The 21,652-nt window shown below is 33.6% G+C and overlaps 2 protein-coding genes across 2 annotated transcripts; both read right to left on the bottom strand.

Moving 5' to 3' along the window:
- Window positions 1-785, bottom strand: LOC110106605 (nuclear transport factor 2B). The gene is made up of 2 exons (XM_020836556.2): window positions 395-785; window positions 1-282 (listed from the first exon to the last, which is right to left on the bottom strand). The coding sequence occupies exons 1-2, from the start codon at window positions 737-739 to the stop codon at window positions 208-210; spliced, it is 420 nt and encodes a 139-aa protein (XP_020692215.1). The 5' UTR covers window positions 740-785; the 3' UTR covers window positions 1-207.
- Window positions 786-3,339: 2,554 nt separating this feature from the next.
- LOC110106586 (pentatricopeptide repeat-containing protein At4g21170) lies at window positions 3,340-5,025 on the bottom strand. The gene has a single exon (XM_020836527.1). It carries the CDS (start codon window positions 5,023-5,025, stop codon window positions 3,340-3,342), a length of 1,686 nt encoding a protein of 561 aa, XP_020692186.1.
- Window positions 5,026-21,652: the final 16,627 nt, after the last annotated feature.

Here is a 21,652-nt window from a genome sequence, read left to right as displayed (position 1 = left end):
TTTTTTTTTTTTATTTTCTCATCCCAAATATTTTAAAACTTTCATCACAATCACCACAAATATAATTGACGGAATTATTACAGTAATTCAACGAAAATAAACCATCCAAAAATTGCAGCCAAGTAAAAAAATAATCTTATACATAAATATATAAAATATTTCTGAAATCCAACCAATTCATCCCTTTGATCAGACCGTAGCAGATTTTCATCCATAGTTCAGCCTGAATATATCATTTTGCACGTAAAATCTCCCCTCCGTCGACTGTACGAGCTGAAACATCTGCAACATTACATATTTGCGCAGAAGATCTTTCATCAATTATGTTATAAATGATCTCTTTTGTTGGAAGAGGTCGAATCGAATGAGAGAGTCATCAAAGCGGAAAGTTAACCTGGCTAAAGCTGAGGCTGTGTTCCTCGCCGGAAAGTTGCAAGCTTCCGGTGACAAACACAAGGATGCCGCCAGCGGCGAATGGGGACCCCTGACAGTCGACGGTGGCCACCATGTGGCGGCAGAGGTCGAAGGGGAGCTGAGAGAGATGGCGGCCGATGCTGTCGGCTCCGTCGAATCGCCGACCTTCAAAGGATAGAATGGAGGTGGAGGGGTGGTAGAGCCCGGCGAGCGCTGGCCTGCTACCGGCGTCGAAGAGACCGTAATAGTGCTTCACAAAGGCCTTCCCCACCATCTCCATTTGTGCTTCTGCTCCTCCTCCCATCTCCCCCTCCTCCTTCTGCATTTGAGATCAGTCTTGTTAATTCTTCTTCTTCTCCTTCCTGCTGCGCGATGATTCATATATATAGTCGAGATTAAGGTAATAAATATTAATGGAAAAAATTTTTGTGAAGTGCGCTATAAATTATTCGGAGGAGGGCGACTCTGTAAAAGCTTAGAGCTTTCGCTGCTCTGCATTTGAAAATTGAAAGATTGCCCTTCAACTTCTCTATAATTACAAACTAATCGAGAAAAATAAATTTTTATTTTTTAAATTTAAATATGTTCTTATTTGATTTCGGATTAAATACATAAATTATGGTTCTTAATTAATAAATATTCCACAAAAGCCCCAAACAAAAAAGAAAATTGCGGTATCAGTTTTTATTGGAAAGACTGATGGCAGCATAGGGAATTATTCGAAAAAAGGGGGCCATTTACGAATAAATGAAGAAAAAATAGGAGAAAAGAAAAAAAAAAAGTGGCTCATGCGGCATTTGGACGCGAAGAATCCATGCATCCTACTTATGAAGCCAAGCAAAGTGTCCAAAAATAAAATATTTTTGTATTTGATAATTTGCATACATAAAAATAGAATAATGTATTCATTTTATTTTTTTTATTATTGAATTTTTTGCATTTTTTTTTATTTCGTATGTCAAGTAATCTGTTCTACAACTGATCATTTCTCAATACAGTTTGCTTAAAAAAATGCGAGGAGAAAAAAAAATGAAAAAAATGGGCGAAAAGAATGGTCGGTGGATATCTTTTCATGAAAGAGATTCGACCATATCTACCGCCCAAATTATAAAGTTTGAGGCAAGATTCGATATGTTGCGTGGAACAACATTGCATGGGGTGGAACCTAAGAGAGTTATTTTTTTTTTTTTTTCAATATTGGCATCGCACTGTGAGGTGGAATCTCAGAGAGTTTAATGCGGGTAATGGTCTATTTTGAATTTTAACTATTTTAGACTAGAGGTGTCATTGAGCCAAGCTAACTCGAGCTCAACTTGCTTATAGTTATCAAGCTCACGAGTCGAGTAAAAGCTTGATGAGGCTCGGTTCGTGAGCTCGTGAGCCGGCTCTAATAATTTTTTATTTAAAAAAAAATTTAAAAATTTTGCACTAGAGGTGTCATTGAGTTGAACCAGCTCGAGCTCGTTTTCCGACTGACGAGCTGAGCTCGATAGTGCTAAAACTCAATTCAACTCGTTTACACACCTATTTTGCGCATCTTCAATAAATACAATTGCTCAAATTTCAAGAAAAATAAATTCATTTTCTATTTCACAGGTAAGAATTAGCATTTCACAATTTTATTTTGTCTATCCTCAAAAAAGATCGAGGCTTGTTCAACCCTTATTCTCACTTAATTTTAGAACTTTTGTGGTCCTCTAATTTATTTTAAAATAAATGTAATTCATAATTACTTAATTGACAATTATATTAAACTTATCTTCAAATAGATCATCAAAGAATTTGTAAAGCCTATTATTATCATTTTTTTATCAGCATATATTGACATTTTTTTTTTCGATGGCTGAGAGGTTAGAAGATAATCATCCAGTAGTGCTTTATTAGAGCTATGGTAAATTTAATGCAACTTTCAGGACTCTTTGTAATAGAAATGTTATTAATTTATTTGATTGAAATTGAAATTTTACTTTTTTTTTTCTTTTTTTAACAACTCATAGACTCCTTGAATCCTTTTAATAAAGAGAATTGCAATTTGCAAGCAGGGGTGTGTTAATATTGGACCCGACTTGAAAATCCGACCCAAAAATGACCCGATTTTGACACAAAATTCCTATTGTTCTGCGTATTTATAGGATTTGGCAATGTCCGTGGAGCGAAGTCGAACATCTACGACGAGAAAGAGAAGATAAAAGAGTGAGGGAGCTCCCGTCGTTGCTTCCGATCAAAATGTTGTAACTTCAAATCCAATCGGAAGGAGACGTCGTCAAAGGAGTGAAGTTACCTTCACAGCGAGCGAGCTCCCCTCGTTGCTTCCGATCAAAATGTTGTAACTTCTAATCCAATCGGAAGAAAACGTCGTCGAAGGAGCGAAGTTACCTTCACAATGATGAGCGAGCTCCCCTCGTTGAAGAACGAAGCCGAACAACAACGACGAAAAAGAGAAGATAGAAAGTAAATTTGTGGGTCGGGTTTGGGTCCGAGAAATCGACCCGTTCGTAAAAACGGGTCTGGTCAAATAGTTCCAGATCAATTCCAGGTTGAACCCAAATCCGACCCGTGATTCAATTTTGACAGCCATATTTGCAAGTGCTTAATGAGTACATAATTAAAAGAATTAAAGGTTAAGAAGGCATGATTGCAACCCCTCAATTCCAAAATTGCTGATTGAAACAAAAATATACATTTTTCAAATCATTTCTTTACAGATTTGAGAGTGAAAATCTTGACCAAGATCATATTCGAACATATTTTTCAAGCTCTGCAATTGTAGTCATTTAGCAGATTTTTCTTTCAAAACAACACAATAACTACTCTACTAAGCTCCCAAAAAAAATTTCAGTATTGATCCTTCAATAAAATTCAGATCTCAGCTGAAAAAAACACAGAATTCACCCAATTTATCTTCCATAAACAGACAAATTGTTCTTACTGAAACCCAGTTATCAAGCGTTTGTAAGTTGCAATATCTGGCTTAAGCCCTAATTTCAGCATCTCGTCATGGAGATTCATTGCTTTCCTCAGCTCTTTTTCATGACAAAGTGCACTAATCATAATCACAAAACTAAAACTACTCAACACATTCTTCTTTCTCATACAATCAAAAACTCCAACAGCTTCCATAGCTCTTCCATCCACAACAAGAGCTTCCAACAAAACGTTGTAAGAATCAACATCTAAGAATCCACCCAAGCCTTTCACCTTCTCATGCAGACCGATTGCCAGATCCAAAAACCCGTTCTTGCAGAAATGATTCATCAGCAAGCAACAGCAAGAAACATTCATCAATACACATTTATCCAAAGCCAAATGCAACAGTTCAGTAGCTTCCTTCCATCTCCCTCTTCTACAATTTTCAGCTACATAGATCGATAAATCAGAAGCTTTGGGCAAGAAATCATTTTTCATAAGGTTCATTATCACTGCATCAACTTCCTCCATTGGCTCTCCACTACAAATGCTACTCACAAACACATCAAGGGTTCCTGGATCCACAACAATTCCGTTTTGCGACATTTTATCAAACACCTTGAAGGCTTCTTTTTCTCGTCTTTTCTGAGCCAATGCACCAAGCAGACAAGCATACGAAGTACTCTGCAAATCAAAATTCCAACTAAGGGCCTTTTGAAAGATCAACATAGCTGCATAAGTCTTCCCCAGCTCACAAAAACTAATGATAATCCAATCAAAATCAAAGCTTGGAGCCATGGGCAGCAAATCCCTGACAATCATTTCTTTCATGAAGAAACCAGCAATCCTAACATTCCCAAACCTACAACTTTCTTCGAGAACAGAGCACAAAGTACTCAATCTCAACTTCAAACCTCTCTCTTCCATTCCATTCAACACCTGGATCGCCGACTTGAAGTCTCCTCTACTAGCATAGCAATCCACAACCAAATCATAGCTTGATAACCGGCAGGGAAAACCCAAATTCAATAGCATTTCACCTCTTTGAACTTTATCTTCCAGACAGAGAAGCCGCACCATGACCGCCCAGCTTCCATGATCCATCTCGACACCAATACGCAGCGCAGCTGCATAAACCAACCATGCAGTCCGGCATTCACCATTCGAGCAGAGCATATTAAGAAAGGCATTGAAGCTTTGACTGCTCGGGACGAGACCAAATTTCCTCATTCTATTGAAAGTTACCATGGCGTTCCAAGATGGCAAATCAGAGTACAGTTCCAGAACAAAGCTGAGAACTTTGGACGGAAAATTTTTGCAACAGGACGAAGAGCGAACAAGAGCGTCCAAAACGGTGGCGGCCGGATAGGAGCGGAGTGCGGGGCAGAAGAGGTGAGAGGCTGGGAAGAGGTGGCCGGCGGCAGTGAGGATGGAGAAGATGGTGGCAAGGTCGAGGAGGGTGGGGGAGAGTGAAAGGTGAGAGCTTGCGAAGAGGAAGAAGCGGAGAGAGATGTTGGGGTTGGAGCGGGTAAGGCTTAAAATGCGGCGGAGGAGGGACGATGGGAAGGGACGGGGAAGGAGGGAGGATTTGGAGCGGAGGAGAGAGAGGGGGTTGTTGTGGTGGAGGAGTAGGGAGGAGAGAATGAAGGCGAAGGTGCGATGAGCAACGGATCTGCGCCATATGAAGGAGGTGGAAATGGGCATGCGGGTAGGGAAGTAGGTGTGTTCGATTGTTTTTGGCACTACGAGAACGAGGTTGAAGGATGCGCGCTTCTGATGATTTTTTTTTATTGGACGAGGCAGATATACATACATATTGTATAAATTTTAAGCATTTTATACTTATATAATTTCTAAATATTTAAATTAGATAAAAATATCACTAATATCAAATCATTTTTATTCATATATGTTGCATCCATAAAAATTCTCGATGGTAAAGAAATATAAAATTTAACATCCTAATTTTGTATGAATATTTGGCACATATACATATAAAAGAGTTGTGGTGTGTTGTTCATAAGTGACACCAAGATTAGTGCATCAAAATTTTTATGTGAAAAATTCTGAAAAAGAAAAAAATCATAGGGTCTAACCCTGTTTGAATGAATCCATTATTACTGATGGTTGATTATAAATAATATCCATCTTCGGATGAGGGTGTCGGCTAAATGACACATTATACATAACTCGTTATATGGTAAGTCTTCTTAAAAGAGTGTTGACATAGTTGTTTGGTCAATAGGACTGTAGTCGGCTGGCAACAGTGATCGGAGGGACTGTACTTGGCGGGCAGTGATGGTCGGAGAGATCGTAGTTGACGGACGACGGTGGTCAAAAGGACCATAGTTGACGGGTGCATGACCGTGGTCAGAGGGGTCAGGCCACGGTTGTGATGCCCAAGAATCTAATTTTAAATTTTTTTTTTATCTTTTAATAAACAACACCAGAGCTATCAAACTTTATTTATCAAGACAAAACAGTGGTAACAAATTTTAGAATTCAAAATATCTATAGTATTTATTTTTCAAAAATCATTTATATTACTCAGGATATGTACAATCGTATAATAACTACTTTGTCTTAAGTACAAAAAGAATAACTAAAAAAAAGAAATAGAATCAGATGAATCATAGTCAATCTCACACTTTAGATCCTTTACCCTGATATAAAGATATTTAACCACGTATAATGAGCTCACAAAACCAAGCAATCAAATCCTATAATTAAACTCAATACAAGACAATGAAGCAATATGCATGTGAGCAAACCAATCATTACATTTGTATTCATATGATCATTAAATCACTATATAAATAGTAAAAATGTATGGTACGGAATATAATAAATCAATACAAATGTCAAATTACTAAAGTAATCATTATATCAATACTATAATAAAAGAAAAAATCATATAAAATAATAAAATCTAATCATCGATAAAGACTATCAAAATCAAATTAATATAGTAAAATCATATAGAAGTGTACGCATACTATCAAGTTATTCTATATCAATATTAAATCAATATCTTAATCACATGTTCAATATATCATGTAAATCTTCTTGGAGCCTAATATATATATATATATATATATATATATATATATATATGTGTGATTTTTGTTATATATATAAATCAATAAATCAATAATAGTGTTAATAATAAATCTGTACTTTAATATGATAATGCCTTAATAATATTTATTTTAGTAGCCACACTAAATAAATAATGATTATGGCTATCACTATTGATATATCATCAAAAAATTATCTTGATCAGGCACAAATCTGAGGCAAAATCAACCCGGAAAATTTCAAAAATTAAATTCAGGATCATCTGAACTCTGATTTCAGTAAACTTACAGCCAAACTGAGCATCTCAGAAATACGAACCCAACGACACCAAATTCAACTAAATCCGAGCCCAAATGAGTCCAAATCAAGGACCCGAAGTGCTATTAGAAAGTTCGTACCACAATTTGAGTTACTAAACGGTCTCCGAACTTGACGAGCTTATAGTCGAATCGAGCGGCTCGACGAGGCAAATACAACGAGCTCATGATCGCCAAATTTCGACATCATTAAGACCTTCAAATATCTGATGAACAGTCCAACATTATAGGATTCAATATCGGCCGTCCATCCGAACCACTCAATATTTGCCCCTGATCCCTCATCTATTTACGGGCGATGCCACTCCAAAAAATCTATAAATAGACCCCTCATTTCTCTCGAGAGAAGACCCAAGCAAGAAGAAGCAAGAGTAAGAAGAGAAGAAGGAGAGGAGAAGAGAAGAAAGTTAGGAGGGAATAACTCCTCCTCGACCATCGCTGGAGTTCTACCCGACGCCCGAGTGACGCCGAAATTCTGCAAAGATGAATCAGCCTCTTGTACTTAAAACAAACACTAGTGAAATTATTTCAACTGGGCGTGTCCCCGTGGTTTTTTCCCTTTTCAGGATTTTCCACGTAAAAATTCTAGTGTTATTATTTCTACTCTGTTTGTGTGCTGGATATCCGTACAACGTTGAGACGGAAATTTACTAACTTTATCGCCGCGTATATTCTAGCCCGCAACAACTGTATTTTTAGTATCGTATCAATGTCAATAAACTGTTTGTTCAGTAAATTGAGTCATTTCTTTTTATATGTCGGCATAATAATCAATTCTTTATAACTCTCAATTAGTGTATCACGTGAATCAGTAGAGGATAATAAAATCATAACAATTACTCCCAATTGCTTGTCTTTTACACACATTATTTTCAAAATACTATAACAATAATCTCAATCACATATTCACATTCATTTCTAATGCATTGCAGCAAATAAAATATAATTGAACGTAATGATAGTCAACAAAAATCCTACTTAGTAAATTTTTTTTATTTTTAGAAATTATCAAATTATTAGATATCACATCAAATAATATTTTAAATCTTTAATTGAACTAAAGTACTATTTTAAGACGTTAAAATAAATTTCATATTATATAAAAAATAATAAATAAACATTCAAAACGTTCATAATCTCGTTATCTATAATATATAAAAAGTTAATGACATGTATTAATTGCTTAAAAAATTCCATTAGTGTCCAAAAATTATGAAAGATCATGTAATTAAAATACAGTAATATATATCTTATAGTGATGATGATTTTCAACTTTGACTTAGTCCTAAAAAATTTATTTATTTGAGTCAAAATATGAGTTATTACAATGGTAGTTGGAGGGAATGCAGTCAAAGGGTGACGGTGGTCAGAGGGACCGTCGTCAATGAACAATGATGATTGGAGGGATCGTAGTCGATCGACAATAGTGGCCGAAAGGATCATAGTCCTTCACTAATGTTCATATTTAGCTGAAGATTAATAAATTATATATTGTTGAAGATCAAGAGTTGCACAAAATATAAATATTTACTTAAATATAAATATAACTTAAACTTAATTTTTTAATCAGATTTTTTATATTATAATTTAATATAATTAATATTTATAACTATTAAATTTTTTATATTTAATATTTATAACTATTTAAAGTTTAATATTATATATGATTAATCAACTAATTTTGATTTAATCTCATGTCTCTCTCTCCCCGGTATCTCTCTCAATATTCAGCAGAAAACGTTAAAAATTTTTGTTTAAAAGGAGAATGCAGAAAAAATCTTACGTATTTTTTTATTTTTTTTTCACGCAAAAGTGCAAAACACAAAAACGGACAATTGTTTCTTATCCTTTTTAAATTAAAAATTTTGTACCTTTTGCTAATTCATCTAGAATCGGTGATCCTTTTTAAAATTCCCTCGTGGTAACTGTGAGCTTCTTTCACTTTTTTCAAAATGAAATTGGTCTAGTTATTCATATCATACATTTTATAAATAAATGAATGTTATAAAAGTTGAAGTTAAATGCATAATCTCAGAAATGTTTGAATTATTACTTTATTTTATAAAATTTAATATAACATAATCTTGATTTATCTGATTTACAAATGATTTATAAATTGGATAAATTTATTATGGCCATTGTTTTTTTTTTTTTTTTTTGCTTTAAAATTGAGGTAAAGTTTGTCAATTAGAGCTCCACTGAAAAATTTTCTAGCTCCGCTATTGAATGGAATATTTTTGTTGCTATGACCATTGTCAAAAATAAAAATTAGTCACTAATATGTTGCACATCATGATGAAAGTAATTTATTTAAAGTTCTTCTTTGAGTAATTTACTAATGGCTTGTCCATTATTAATTTACGATAGTATTATCGATGTATTTTCTATAAGTAAATTTTAACGATAGGTTGGAATCAAGTTTTTGTTTTAAGGTTGGATAAAATAGTAGTATTGCAAAATACATAAATTTATATATGAAATAAAAAAATTTTCTTAGAATTTAGACAAAAGCATTTATTAAGATGGATAAAATAGTTAAAAAGCTTATTATTATAAAGAAAAAAATATTTCAAGGTGAGCAATTTCCACCCTGAGCTCTTCTTGATTCCACCTTTGTTTAGTAATAGAATTAAAGTCAATAAATTTGATGTACAAGTTAATAATCTAATTTCCCCCACTCCCGTCCCCATTCTCCTTCCGTTAGGGTTTCCCTAGCGGCCGATTGGTGGCGTTGGCTGGCCCTTATTTTATCGTTCAAAGTTTAGGGAAGTTCCTCCTCTTCCTTTCTTCTCTGGTTTTCTTTTAATTCGTCCACCTTTGGCCTCTTAGCCAGAATGGCGGTGAATCGTTTGGTTGACCGTGGTTTTTTGGACGGTTCGACCAAATCTTGCTCTTTCATTGAGGCTCTTGATGGTATCTACAAAATTATTTTTCCAGAATTGAAACCTTCATCTTTTCGTGGTCTTACATCTCTGTGGATATCGGAGGAAGAAATTTTGGCACTCATAGCTCCTTTTCAATATGTTTTAGTCGATTTTTTCCCCTCTAGTCGCCATTCCCTTGATTCTATTCGTAGGTTTTTTTCAAGCTTAAGCTTCAAGGGGATTTCTCTATTACATTATTGGACCCTTTCCACAATTTGATTAAACTTTTCAATGACATGGATTATAGTCGTGTTTTCTACCATAGATCTTATCTGGTTAACAATTGTTTTATGAAGTTGACTAAATGGTCTCCTCTTTGTGGCATTACTGTGGAATCTCTGATTATTCCTATATGGGTTTCTTTCCAAAGTCTTCACCCACACTTATTCTCTCCACGCATACTTCATGGCTTCGGATCGCTGTTTGGTCAGCCTTTAAAGGTTGATAATGCTACCTCTTTAGGGTCACGACCTTCTCTTGCATGTGTTTTGCTCAAGCTCGATATTACTAAAAATTATCCAATAAAAGTGTGGATAAGTCCCGAAAAATATGGTTACATTCAAACTGTGGTTATGGAGGAATTTCCTCCGATCCCTTTTGCATTAAGTGTAAATGTTTTGTGCATGTGCTAGGTGATTGTCGTTCTATTCCCTCCACTGCCCCGCCGAGTAATGCTGGGGAGGGGTTTGAATAACTTGGATAATTTAGATAGTAATGATAGGATTCCTGTTTCTTCTGTTCCTTATGTAGCATTGTGCAATGAAATTATCTCTAATGTGGATATTGTCAATTCTGTTAATGTTGGCATTGGGAATGCTGGGGGCAATGTAGACAATGCTACATTGAATCCTACTCATGTTGATGATGATGAGGTTGTCGTGCCTTTGTATAATGTTCTTGTTGATGATAATGAGGTTGTTGTGCCTTCGGCTACTTGGGGCTTGGATGGTGAGGTTGCTCATGTTTCTGGAGGCTGTTTTCCTCCTTTAACTATTAGGGTTGGGGGTGTCGTGGACTCTAATGTTGAGGGTATGGTTGTTGTGCCTTTGGCTGGTGAGGGGTTGGAGGCTAATAACAATATTATTATTTATTAACCTTATAGCTACCCCTATTCTTTCGCCTACTTTAGTTGATGAGGTTGCTGATGCTGTTGAGGCTACCTCTGGCTCCCTTGTGACGCGGTTGGAATTGCTTATTTACATTCCAGTATCTCTCATTTCTGATGAGTATTTGGTAGCCCAATTGGCAGGTAAGTTGGAAAATAATTGTTTGGAGCAAAACGATTGGTTTAATGATTTTGAATCTTCACCTTGCAGGGGTGATGGAGATGACTTGGATGAGCTTGAGGATGCTATTTAGGCAAGTCATAATTTGAATGTTAACTGTATTATTGAAAAAGTTTTTGCTTTGGGTGGTGATAAACATCATAGTAGGAAGCAAAAAAGGAAACAGTTCGGTCCTACTATGTTGATATTGGATTGTTTTATTCTGTTCATTATTTTGGTGGTTTTTTTGGTTGTTGGTTGCGGAGCTATTGGTTGTCTTATTTTTATTTTTTAGGATGGTTACGTCCTCCTCAGGCTTTTCTTCGTCGTTAGCAAGTGGGTGTTGTTTGTTCCTTAGAACTTCGGGTCTCTTCTCCTTTTCCTGCTATGCTTTGTTGTATTCTTTGCAGGCTTCTTCTTGGTCATTGTGTTTGATCCTCATTGAATTGATGTTGATTGGTTGGGAGTTTTAATTGGGAGGCTGCTTCTATTCAACTCAATCAGCCGTTTCAGCTTCTTTGTGGGGCTTTGTTGGCTTGTTGACCTGGTCTTTTTTCTTGTTTTATTTTCTTGAGTTTTATTGTAATAGATAGAATAAAAAGCTCATAGGTTTCACTTTAAATGTTATATTTGTATAAAACTATTGATTCGTTAAGGGCTTGTAACTCTCTTTTCTTATTAAAGCGTAGGCATGAGGGTTTTATTCAAAAAAAAAATTGAAAATGTATTGTTATATTATCTATGAATTTCCAACAATAATAGGATCTCTTGTTCTTGCAATTGAATTTTTTCCAATAGTCTATCAAAATCCCATAGGATGAATAAAAATCAATCTATAGAGTATGCACTTGCTTTTCTAAAACAAATCTACAATATCACCCTCATTTCATCTAAATAAGACATAAATCCTAACCATTATAATATCCATTCTTTTAATCATTTACTTAATCATCAAATAGTATGTTTGTTCTATTAATTCATTTAAATGTAGGAGGATTAATGAAATTAATGAATAAAATTATATTTTTCCTTTTATTTCCTTTATAATTTCTTTCATTATTATACTAAGCAAGAAAGCAGCTAGGCATTTCCAACTGTTCAGCCCAGGCCAATAATAAAACAGCAGCCCAATGAAAACACACAAAGGCCCAATATAAAACACATGATACTTCCAAAAAAAAAAAAAAAATTGTAATCAGAACTATTTAATAGAAAATAAGATATTTATACGATAATTCAAAGAAATTTTTTTATTAGAAAATAGAGCTATTTGTTTTTAACCAAAATAAAATTATGTTATTATATTATCGATTTTTTTTTTTTAATTCGAGAATTAATTTCTGCCAGGTTTTTAGTGATGAGATATGATATTAATCATATATTTTGATAAAATCAATATTAAGATTTTTATAGTCATAATTTTTTAAATATTTTATTTAAATATATTTTAAAGAATTTATTCTTAGTTATACTAAATTAAAGTCAAAATTTTATATTATGATTCTAATTTAATGTTCGACTTTCTTTATAAATTAATTTAGTTTTTTTATTTTATCTTTAAAATTCTTATAATTATCTTTGTTTATTGAAAATAACAAATAAATTAATCATTTATCTGATTTAAATGACGAGTTTAATTCATATTCATAAAAAAGCTCCTCCACACAATTAAATTCTTAAAAGATATATTTAAGAAAATAAATGCTGAAATAAAAATTTAATGTAGAGATATTTCATCCTTAAATTATTATTATATTAGTATAGTCGTTATTGATATATTAAAAAACAAAAAAAACTGTTTGAAATTTCAAAGAGTGAGAAATTTCACACCGCACTACAATGACACTATTTTTTCCGCCACCGCAGAAAGAAAAAAAAAAATTAAACCAATGTTTTCCTTAGTTTTAGCGTTTTCTGGTCCGAAAATAAGAACTTTTATAGACTATTTAGGCCAAGTAGAAAATATGAACTTTAATGAGATCAGAATCAAATGATTTTGAGCTTGTTGCATTCATTATGCCGTGTCAATTAATTCATCATGTCGGTTCTTTCCGTTCGAACTCCTTACAGAATAATTTCTCAATCAGAAAAATTATTACGTGCAAAATCCGGATAACGAGAACCATCCGGATTTGCTGCATATTTATAAATACTCTTATGTGAGTATTTACTAAGTATTTTGTAAGTATTCGTTGAGTATTTTGTAAGTATTTGTTGATAATTTGCTGATTTAATTTCTGCATAGAATAATTTCTCTATCATTTGACACTTAAATTGATATCTTAAAACATCTAAATATATTTCAAGAGCTTGGTTTGAGTATATATATATATATATATATATATATATATGTATAAAGTTTTTAATTTAAATATTACCTCATTTGAATTTTCAGAGATGCATCAAAGTTACTAAAAAATATTGGTTCAAAATTAAAAAGTCATGAGCAGAAATTCAATTCTTCAAAAGAAAAAATTATTTGAAGAGCACAACCGTTTTACGTATCCTTAATTAATAAAATAAATATAGGTCAAAATTGTTTTATATAGATTATAGATTGCTTAGCAGTTAGCATCAGATAACATACACCACAACGTAATCAAAAGAAATCTTAATTAATAAGACATAAACAGACGCAATTACAGAATCTTCACTTGCCAAAACTACGCCTTGACTCTAAAGATAAATATTAATGTGAGCACATTCCAAATTGATTTTTCTTATGTATAATTTATATATATTTATTACATAAATTTTTATATTTACTTCATGCTAAAGTATAACAAAAATTATGCATGAAAATATATTTTTTGCTTTAAATAAGTTAATAATAATAATTTAATGATTTTGATATAATTTTGTGGTTGTTTATTTTGTTGACAAAAGACAGTTCAAAGAATATTATGTAAAGTAAATAGAGTGTAATGTAAATAATTTTAGTTGCTTGTTTGTACAATACAAATAGGCATGTGCATTCAATGGGTTTCGCTAAATTAGTTCATTTATTTTAGATAGGGTTGTCAAAATGGGTTAATGTGTCGGGTTTGGGTTTAACCCGGCCTAACCTGGGTCCAAACGGGTCAACCTGAACCTTCTCGAGTTTTGCAAATGAGTCCAGAATTTCAACCCGGACCCGATTTTAGTGGGTTACCGAGTTGAACCGACCGACCCACAAAGGTTTAATTCTTGAACTCGTTTCTGTCTTCACATACACATTCCAACATCATAGGCGGAGAAGAGGGCCTTTAGGCTTCATGGCAAACACGGACGACAGATGCGGACACGGACACACTTCACTCAAGTCACACACGGTAGACGCAGACGCTTTGGTGGTAGTCGGAAGTCACGGCACCACTGCACCAGACGGCAGTCGGCTTTCACAGCATATGCGGAGTTGCGGATGCACCGACGCCACGATGGACACTGAAAGTCACGCCTAACTTAGGACTCGTGACAGGTGCAGGACTTTGGACCAAAACCGGACTTGAGCACATATCGGTAGCTCACGGGTCAACCCAGGTTGATTTTGGGTTGTTGTGGTCAACCCAATTCCGACCCGATTTTAAAAACGGGTCTAAAACTCGAGCCCAAACCCAACCCATATGTTAAACAAGTTCACCCGAGCACAAAATTTTGATGGTTGGGTTTGATCGGGTTTCGAGTTGGGTCAAATTTTTTTCACCCATAATTTTAGGTAGAGCTAAATAGACCAAATAATATATAGAGCCAAATCAAATTGTACTATAATTTAGGCTTCATTTGGGACAACTTTCTTACTGATTTTTAAAATAGCTTTTTAATATAAAATTTTTTAGAACATAAAAATTTTGTACAAAAAAATTGTTTTAGAAAGTAGTAAGAAATCTGTTCCAAATGGAGCCTTAGTTTGATTTATTCAATCCCATTTAGGCTTAACCAAAATTTGAAAATATGTTTACCTTATTAAGAAACTCTAATAATAATTCTACAAAGAAATTGTAGAACACTTTGGTTATTTGGAATTCTGTTCTTTTTGGTGAAAAATCTATACATAGAGAATGCATTCATGAAAATAAATAAATAAAATGAATAAAGCCAATTTTAAGAAGCTTATAAGTCACACCAAATTTTGATTTGGACTCATATATATGAAGATATTAGATTTTCAAAATAAAATAAAATTTCAATTTATAGTTCAACCCTTTGAGTGATTGCATCCCTACCTAACCATGCTTCCACATGCTTATCCTTCTGGACCTTCTCTTCAAGCTAAGGTCCATTTTAGCCCTCCTCTCTTCTATTAATTATAATTTTGCACTAGCTTGACTGTAATGAAATCCAGGGAGACTAAAATTTTCAATAGATGTAAAAGTCATTGTTTTGTGGGTTGCCACTACTAATATATGGTTATTTTGAATGAAATTTTAACAAAATTATTTCCTTATCATTTGGATTGATGATTATTTTCTTAAAAGTATTTAGTTTGTAATTTTTAAATTAAATAGTTTTGAAATTAAATTCAAGACCGTTAGAGCTTCAATTTCAACAAAATTATAGTATGTAAAATAAAATGCAAGTTCAATCAAACTTCAATTTTTCTCAACGAGACGAATTCATTGACATCACAAGTGATCCAATCTGCCTTCAATTGAGCTCAAATCAAGCACTTTAAACATAATTGAAAACATTTCGATATTAATTGATTGACCAAATAATTTCTAAATTTTATTTGCTTGTAGTCAAATTTGGCAGTTCAAGCCCATGATCATTCAATTTTGACTTCATTATGATACTCAAATACTTGATTAAAATATTACAATCAAGAGCATCAATATGGAGTTATTTGATGGAGTATTTTGTATTCTAGCTAAATTTATCAAAATGGCCCTCTCAAAAGCTATAATTTGAGCTTAATTTTCTACATAATGGAGGTTCACGAACTAAGAGAGCTAAAAAAATTATATTGCATTTCCTGCGATTATTGCCAATGACCACTACCGGTAATCACCATCGAGCATCAATATGGAGTTATTTGATAGAGTATTTTGTATTCTAGCTAAGTTTATCAAAATGACCCTCTCAAAAGCTATAATTTGAGCTTAATTTTCTACATAATGGAGGTTCACGAACTAAGAGAGCTAAAAAAATTATATTGCATTTCCTGCGATTATTGCCAATGACCACTACCGGTAATCACCATCGATCACCATTATTAAACTTCAATCATCCAATTATTATCGTCCAACCGCTAAAACTCAACCCTAATTTTGGGTTTTAACTATCCAACAGCGGACATACCATTTTTGTAATCCTTACAACAAGAATTAAAAAAATTATTCTCAATTGTGTAATTATATTTTTGACCGCCGGCAAACCGCCGGATTTTTTTGCCGCCGGAAAACGCCGTCGGAAAGTATTTTCCTACGCCGTTTTTTCCGGCGGCTCGAAAGCCGCCGGAAAACCGCCGGAAAATTAAAAAACCGCCGGAAATTGCTCAAATTCCACCGGAAAAAGCCGCCGGAAGTGGGTGATTTTCCTGTAGTGTTTTTCATTTGTGGAAAATAATATATTATTATATCTATAATTCTATAGTGGACTATTATTGCAACTAAGTCAGCCTCATGATTTTTCCCCTGTTTGGGGTTTCCAATTAAAATTTTCTTGTATCAGTTGTAACCTATATTTGTGATAAATATTTTTGCAAGGTTAAGATATTAAATACTCTATCACTATAAATTTTATAACACTCAACAATTTAGTGCATTCTATGAGAAATATTCTCAACATATACTGTCATTATTTCTTCAATAGATGATAATGAATCCCTTAATTAAGAATAACATGATTTAGATGGTGAAAGCCACCTTGACCTTACTTTAGACGATCATATGCATAATAGGATGAAAGAACTTTGAGTTCAAATATTATAACTTTTAAAGGAGACTAAACAATGAGTACAATCATATCATAATAGAGTTCTTCTACCATAAAATCAACAAAAAATTGGGGGTTGATTTATTTGATGGCACTCTGACAGCATTTTCTTATGTTTTAATTCTTTGTCCACCACAGTATCATGAATGTGATCTCTTGAACACTGCCAGCACAGCCCATTCTTCCTCCACCGACTATAAAGAACTTAAATCATCATCGCCTTATCGATACTCCTTGTAATGCTCTAAGATATGTGTTGTGTGCTTTATTCAGGAGAAAATCCCTTTCAAGAAAGAAATTAGCTTATTCTTTATCATAATTTTCCGAAGTCTTTATCTATATTGATGAAATTCTCCAACATCCTATTCTGGTGGGATTTTAGTTATGTAATTTATCCATTTTCAGAAACTTTTGATCCTTATGAGCACACTAATCATTATAAGACCATCATATTCATGAAACTTCTAACTCAGTCATTTGTCATTTCTTTCCTATAACTCTTAAGAGACAAGCTAGAACATAGCTTCATGATTTCCCCACCCTCTCTCTCTCTTTACGGTATAAATATTCATATTTTTGCCGATTTAACCTTATTTATTGATGAGCAGTTCTTTGCTAATGGAAAAAAAATAATTAATGACTTTTTTTTTTTTTTTTTTGAGATTTGTCAAAATGAGATAGTGGCTTTAAAGAAAAATGTGTAAAGATTAATTTTTTTTATTAAGGCCAAATCCTAAAATCAAGTCTAAAGTTATTAAGTTACTATGATGGGTATGTATAGGTCGACCTTTCACAACGTTTCCTTCCCGCTACCATGTGGCTAGGGCATTGACGTCACATATTTCCAATCTCACCAGCCTTGACAGCACGACAACATTGTTGTGTCATGCTACATCTAAACGAGTCGAGTTTTGACACTATCGAGTTCAACTCGTCAGTCATAAAGCTAACTAGAATTCAATCTCGTCCCACTATAAATGTGCTCGAGACGGCTCGCGAGCTTTGGCAAGCTCGATTCGTTTTTCGAAAAAACTGCATCATTTATTATAAAATCTAGTTTAAATTTAATAAACAAATTCAAATTTATTACAAATTCCAATTTAAAATTTATTACTGTTGCATCCTGGAGTATTCGCGGCGGTGGAGAAATATAAAGTTTAACATCTTAGCGTTGTACGAAGTTCTATCTATTATTGACTCACTATAACTATCAGTACTGTTACTGATTTATTGTTATTGTATTAATTTATTATTACTAAGAACACTATTCTTGTTACTGAATATGTGATATAAGATACTGATTTGACATTGATATAGAATGATTAAACATCATGTGTATACTAATTAGTTTGATAGTACTGCATTGTTATGAATTCCAATAGCCTTCATATATGTTTTAGTTTTACTAATTTATATGATTCTTTTATTTACTAGATAACACTATTACAACATATGATTTAAGAATGATTATTTCTTCTTTTATTGTTTTGATATTTGTACTAGTTTACTAATTTACAGATATCATTGTTTCCATACTATGTTGTTTTACTGGCCTCAGTATCATATCTTCTTACTATTTTATATATTTTATATATTTTATAGTTATTGCATCTGTTTTATTGTTCATGTACATATTCATGATCATATTGATTGTCACAGTTATGAACTAAGTGATTACATGTATATTGTTAATTTCTTTATTGTGTTTTTAGTTCAATTATAGGATTGTAGTGACATACTAAATTTTTTAATTCATTTTATGTGGTTTAAATGATTTCAAGCCAAAGAGTAGGATCAAGAGTGTGAGACTAATCAATTATATGATTATGTGGGTTTTATTGTATTTTTGCCTTTTTTTTTTCTTTGTATATTATTTTGTAGTTAGGAGTGGATGGATATATTGTATTGTACAACTCATGGCTATTGTACATGATTTTTAGAGAGATGAATGTAGATTTATATTTATATTTTGATTTATAGATTTGCTTTCGCTGATAATCATATATTATTAAAAGAAATTAGATAGTTATGATAAAAAAATAATAATTCTTTCAAATTTGATTCTGAGACATGATACCTTAATGATATCAGAATTAAATGATTTTGGGCTCGTTGGATTTGTCTTGTCAAGCCACTCGATTTGTCTGTAAGTATATCATATTTAGAGATCATTTCATCATCCAATTTGTGTCTTAAAGCTTTCAAATATACCTTTGGCCATTAATTTAGTCTCATTTGGGCTTAAATTATACCAATTTTGATGTCGATGGGTTCATCTTCCTGATATATTCAGTTTGACTATAATTATACTGAGATCAAAGTTCAGATGATCCTGAATTTAATTCTTAAAGTTTCAAATTTAAATATCCCTCGAAATTCGTGCCTGAAGAAGCTTATTTTTGATGTGTTGTATCAACTATCAAGGATAAATAGCAAACCTTAAATTTTCTCATATAATTCCCTCTAAAAAGAAAAAAAAAATATGTTTGAAGCCCCAACCTTGCTTAGAGGTCACCTACACAATTATAAATTTATTAATTAAGATAATTTAATTAAAACACAACAACAAAAATAATCAAATCTTTATCGGCTGCATGAATTATTTTTCTCTATTGTATATTAAATAGTGAAATTTTCATTTAAATCTAATAAAAAAAAAAAAGACATTCATAATATTTTCTAACAAAGTCTTTTTAAGTCTACCCCTATCTTTCTCGACATAAATTAGATCTAATACATCTACTCTTTTAATAAGATTAATCATTTGGTTGCCCTCTCTCTATTATTCCATGCGGAAAATTAGGAGAAGAAAGCTGTGGTTAAACCCTAAAAAAAAAAAAACACTGGTGTTCAACATTTGCAAGCCAACAGTACAATCAACATCAATGTTCTTTACAATCTACTTAGAAATTTAGAACAAGAGCTGATAGATGCCTTCCACAACTTAATTTCTTACCAAACAATGCAGCACGTTTGTCGAAGCTGAAGTTGACACCAGATTCTGAAAGCAGTAATGACAAAAATAAGAAATCTTGAAAGTCCAAACTGAATTAAGGAGTTCTACCAAACAGAAATAGCTTGCATGTGACAAGCAGAAAAGTAGGGTAGGTTTCATAGGATCAGTATGTTCTAATTGAATTGCCAGTATATGATGAGCAGGTAAATAATATTACACTCGTTTTACTTCAGCTGTGACAGCTTCAAAATGCCTTCTTGCTGAGCTTTGGACCCTCACTTAGGGAGAGATTATTACGCGTGTAGTTCGGATAGGAGAACTTCTGATTCTGTGACTGTGCAAAGTGAAAGCACAATTAATGAGCACATTGCGCTTTTACTAGTGTATACATTCACAGAATCCGGAGACAATTTCGACTCGGACTCGGCCATAATAATCTCTCTTAGGCCCGGATCTTTTTTTGTAATGCACTTCTTTCTATTTTTAGGTTTGATAAATCTTCTGCATTTATGATAGATGTCGTTGGTTTTGTTTTCTTCTGTAAATGCTGAGCTTCGCGTTCAATTTTTCATTAAAAAAAAGTTGTATACGTTTTTTCCTCGAAAGCTAGAAAGGTACATCAAATGGAGCCACATTAATTTATAGCCATGAAAATCTTTCGACGAGTACTGTGTTATTTAATAAAACCAAAAAGTTAGTTGAAGCTTGGGGTGTCAATATTTGACACGACCCGAAATTCGATCATGAACCGACCCGGAAAAATCCGGGTTCGGGTCAACCCGTTTAACATACGGGTCGGGTTCGGGTTGAAAAAGTGAACCCGTTTAAAAAATCGAGTCGGGTTCGGATTGACCCGGCAACTCGAAACTGACCCGGTTGACCCATTTAGAAACCCTAAGTTTTGTTTTGGCGTTCTGTGGCCGGTTCGCGTACTTCGGGTTCGGGACTTCGAAGTTCGGATTGCTTGCCGGTTGTCGCGTTCGTGTACATCCTTTGCCAATCCGACCATCCGGGATTCCGGCTTCCGTTGTCTGCAAGGCCGAGGCTGCACTGAGACAGACTATTGGCGAGTTGTCCTCATTCCGTGAGTTCCACGGGCTAACCATCTAGTCTCCGCCGTCTGCCAAGCAAAGCCGCTGAGTTGCTGTGATGCCCCAGAATCAAATAGTGAAAGGATTCGTCCTTATAACTCCCAATCGTTATATCCATGATCCATGATCTATGATTTAAAGGAAAGCCCGTCGGCCCACCATCCTGTACAGGTCAAGTCTATCTTCAACCAACGTTCAACCATGTTCTCACTTGTCTTTCAGTATCAATAGTCAATTCAGTAAGCAATTCAATAATCAATCGATAATCAATGCAAAAATAGATATTAAAGCAAATCTAAAACAATCATATCAATAGTCATGCAAATATCAATTCAATCTATCAATTCCAGAAAATTCGGAAATCATACGAAAATCGGGCAGCGTAACGGCAGTCGGTCAAATTTACACAAAAATCCTGCAAAAAGACACAATTTCCAAATCTTTCCAAATTACAGAAGAATCTCAATAACATCAATACAAGACTATTATCCTATATAAACCAAATCAGATCAAGTCCCGATAATTTTCTATTCGATTAAAATCACGTAGAATCAATTCCGACCGGTAAAATCTTCGTAAAATACAGTCAAATCGTGTACAATCATCATATCTATAACATACTAAAAGTTGTGCGGTGAAAGTTGTGCCAAATCAAAATCACGTCGAAAAGTCGACTACGAAAACACAAAAAAAATCATAACTCGGTCAAAACTCAATATCTTTGAAAACAGAAATAGGATTCGGAGTCCTTACCACGAGATCTTCACTTTTCCCAACAGCAGCGTCG

The sequence above is a fragment of the Dendrobium catenatum genome, unplaced genomic scaffold, assembly GCF_001605985.2.
Source record: "Dendrobium catenatum unplaced genomic scaffold, ASM160598v2 fragScaff_scaffold_1199, whole genome shotgun sequence".
Lineage (NCBI taxonomy): Eukaryota > Viridiplantae > Streptophyta > Magnoliopsida > Asparagales > Orchidaceae > Dendrobium > Dendrobium catenatum.
The sequence above is the reverse complement of the archived record's forward strand: the minus strand, read 5'-3'. Positions and strand labels throughout refer to the sequence as shown.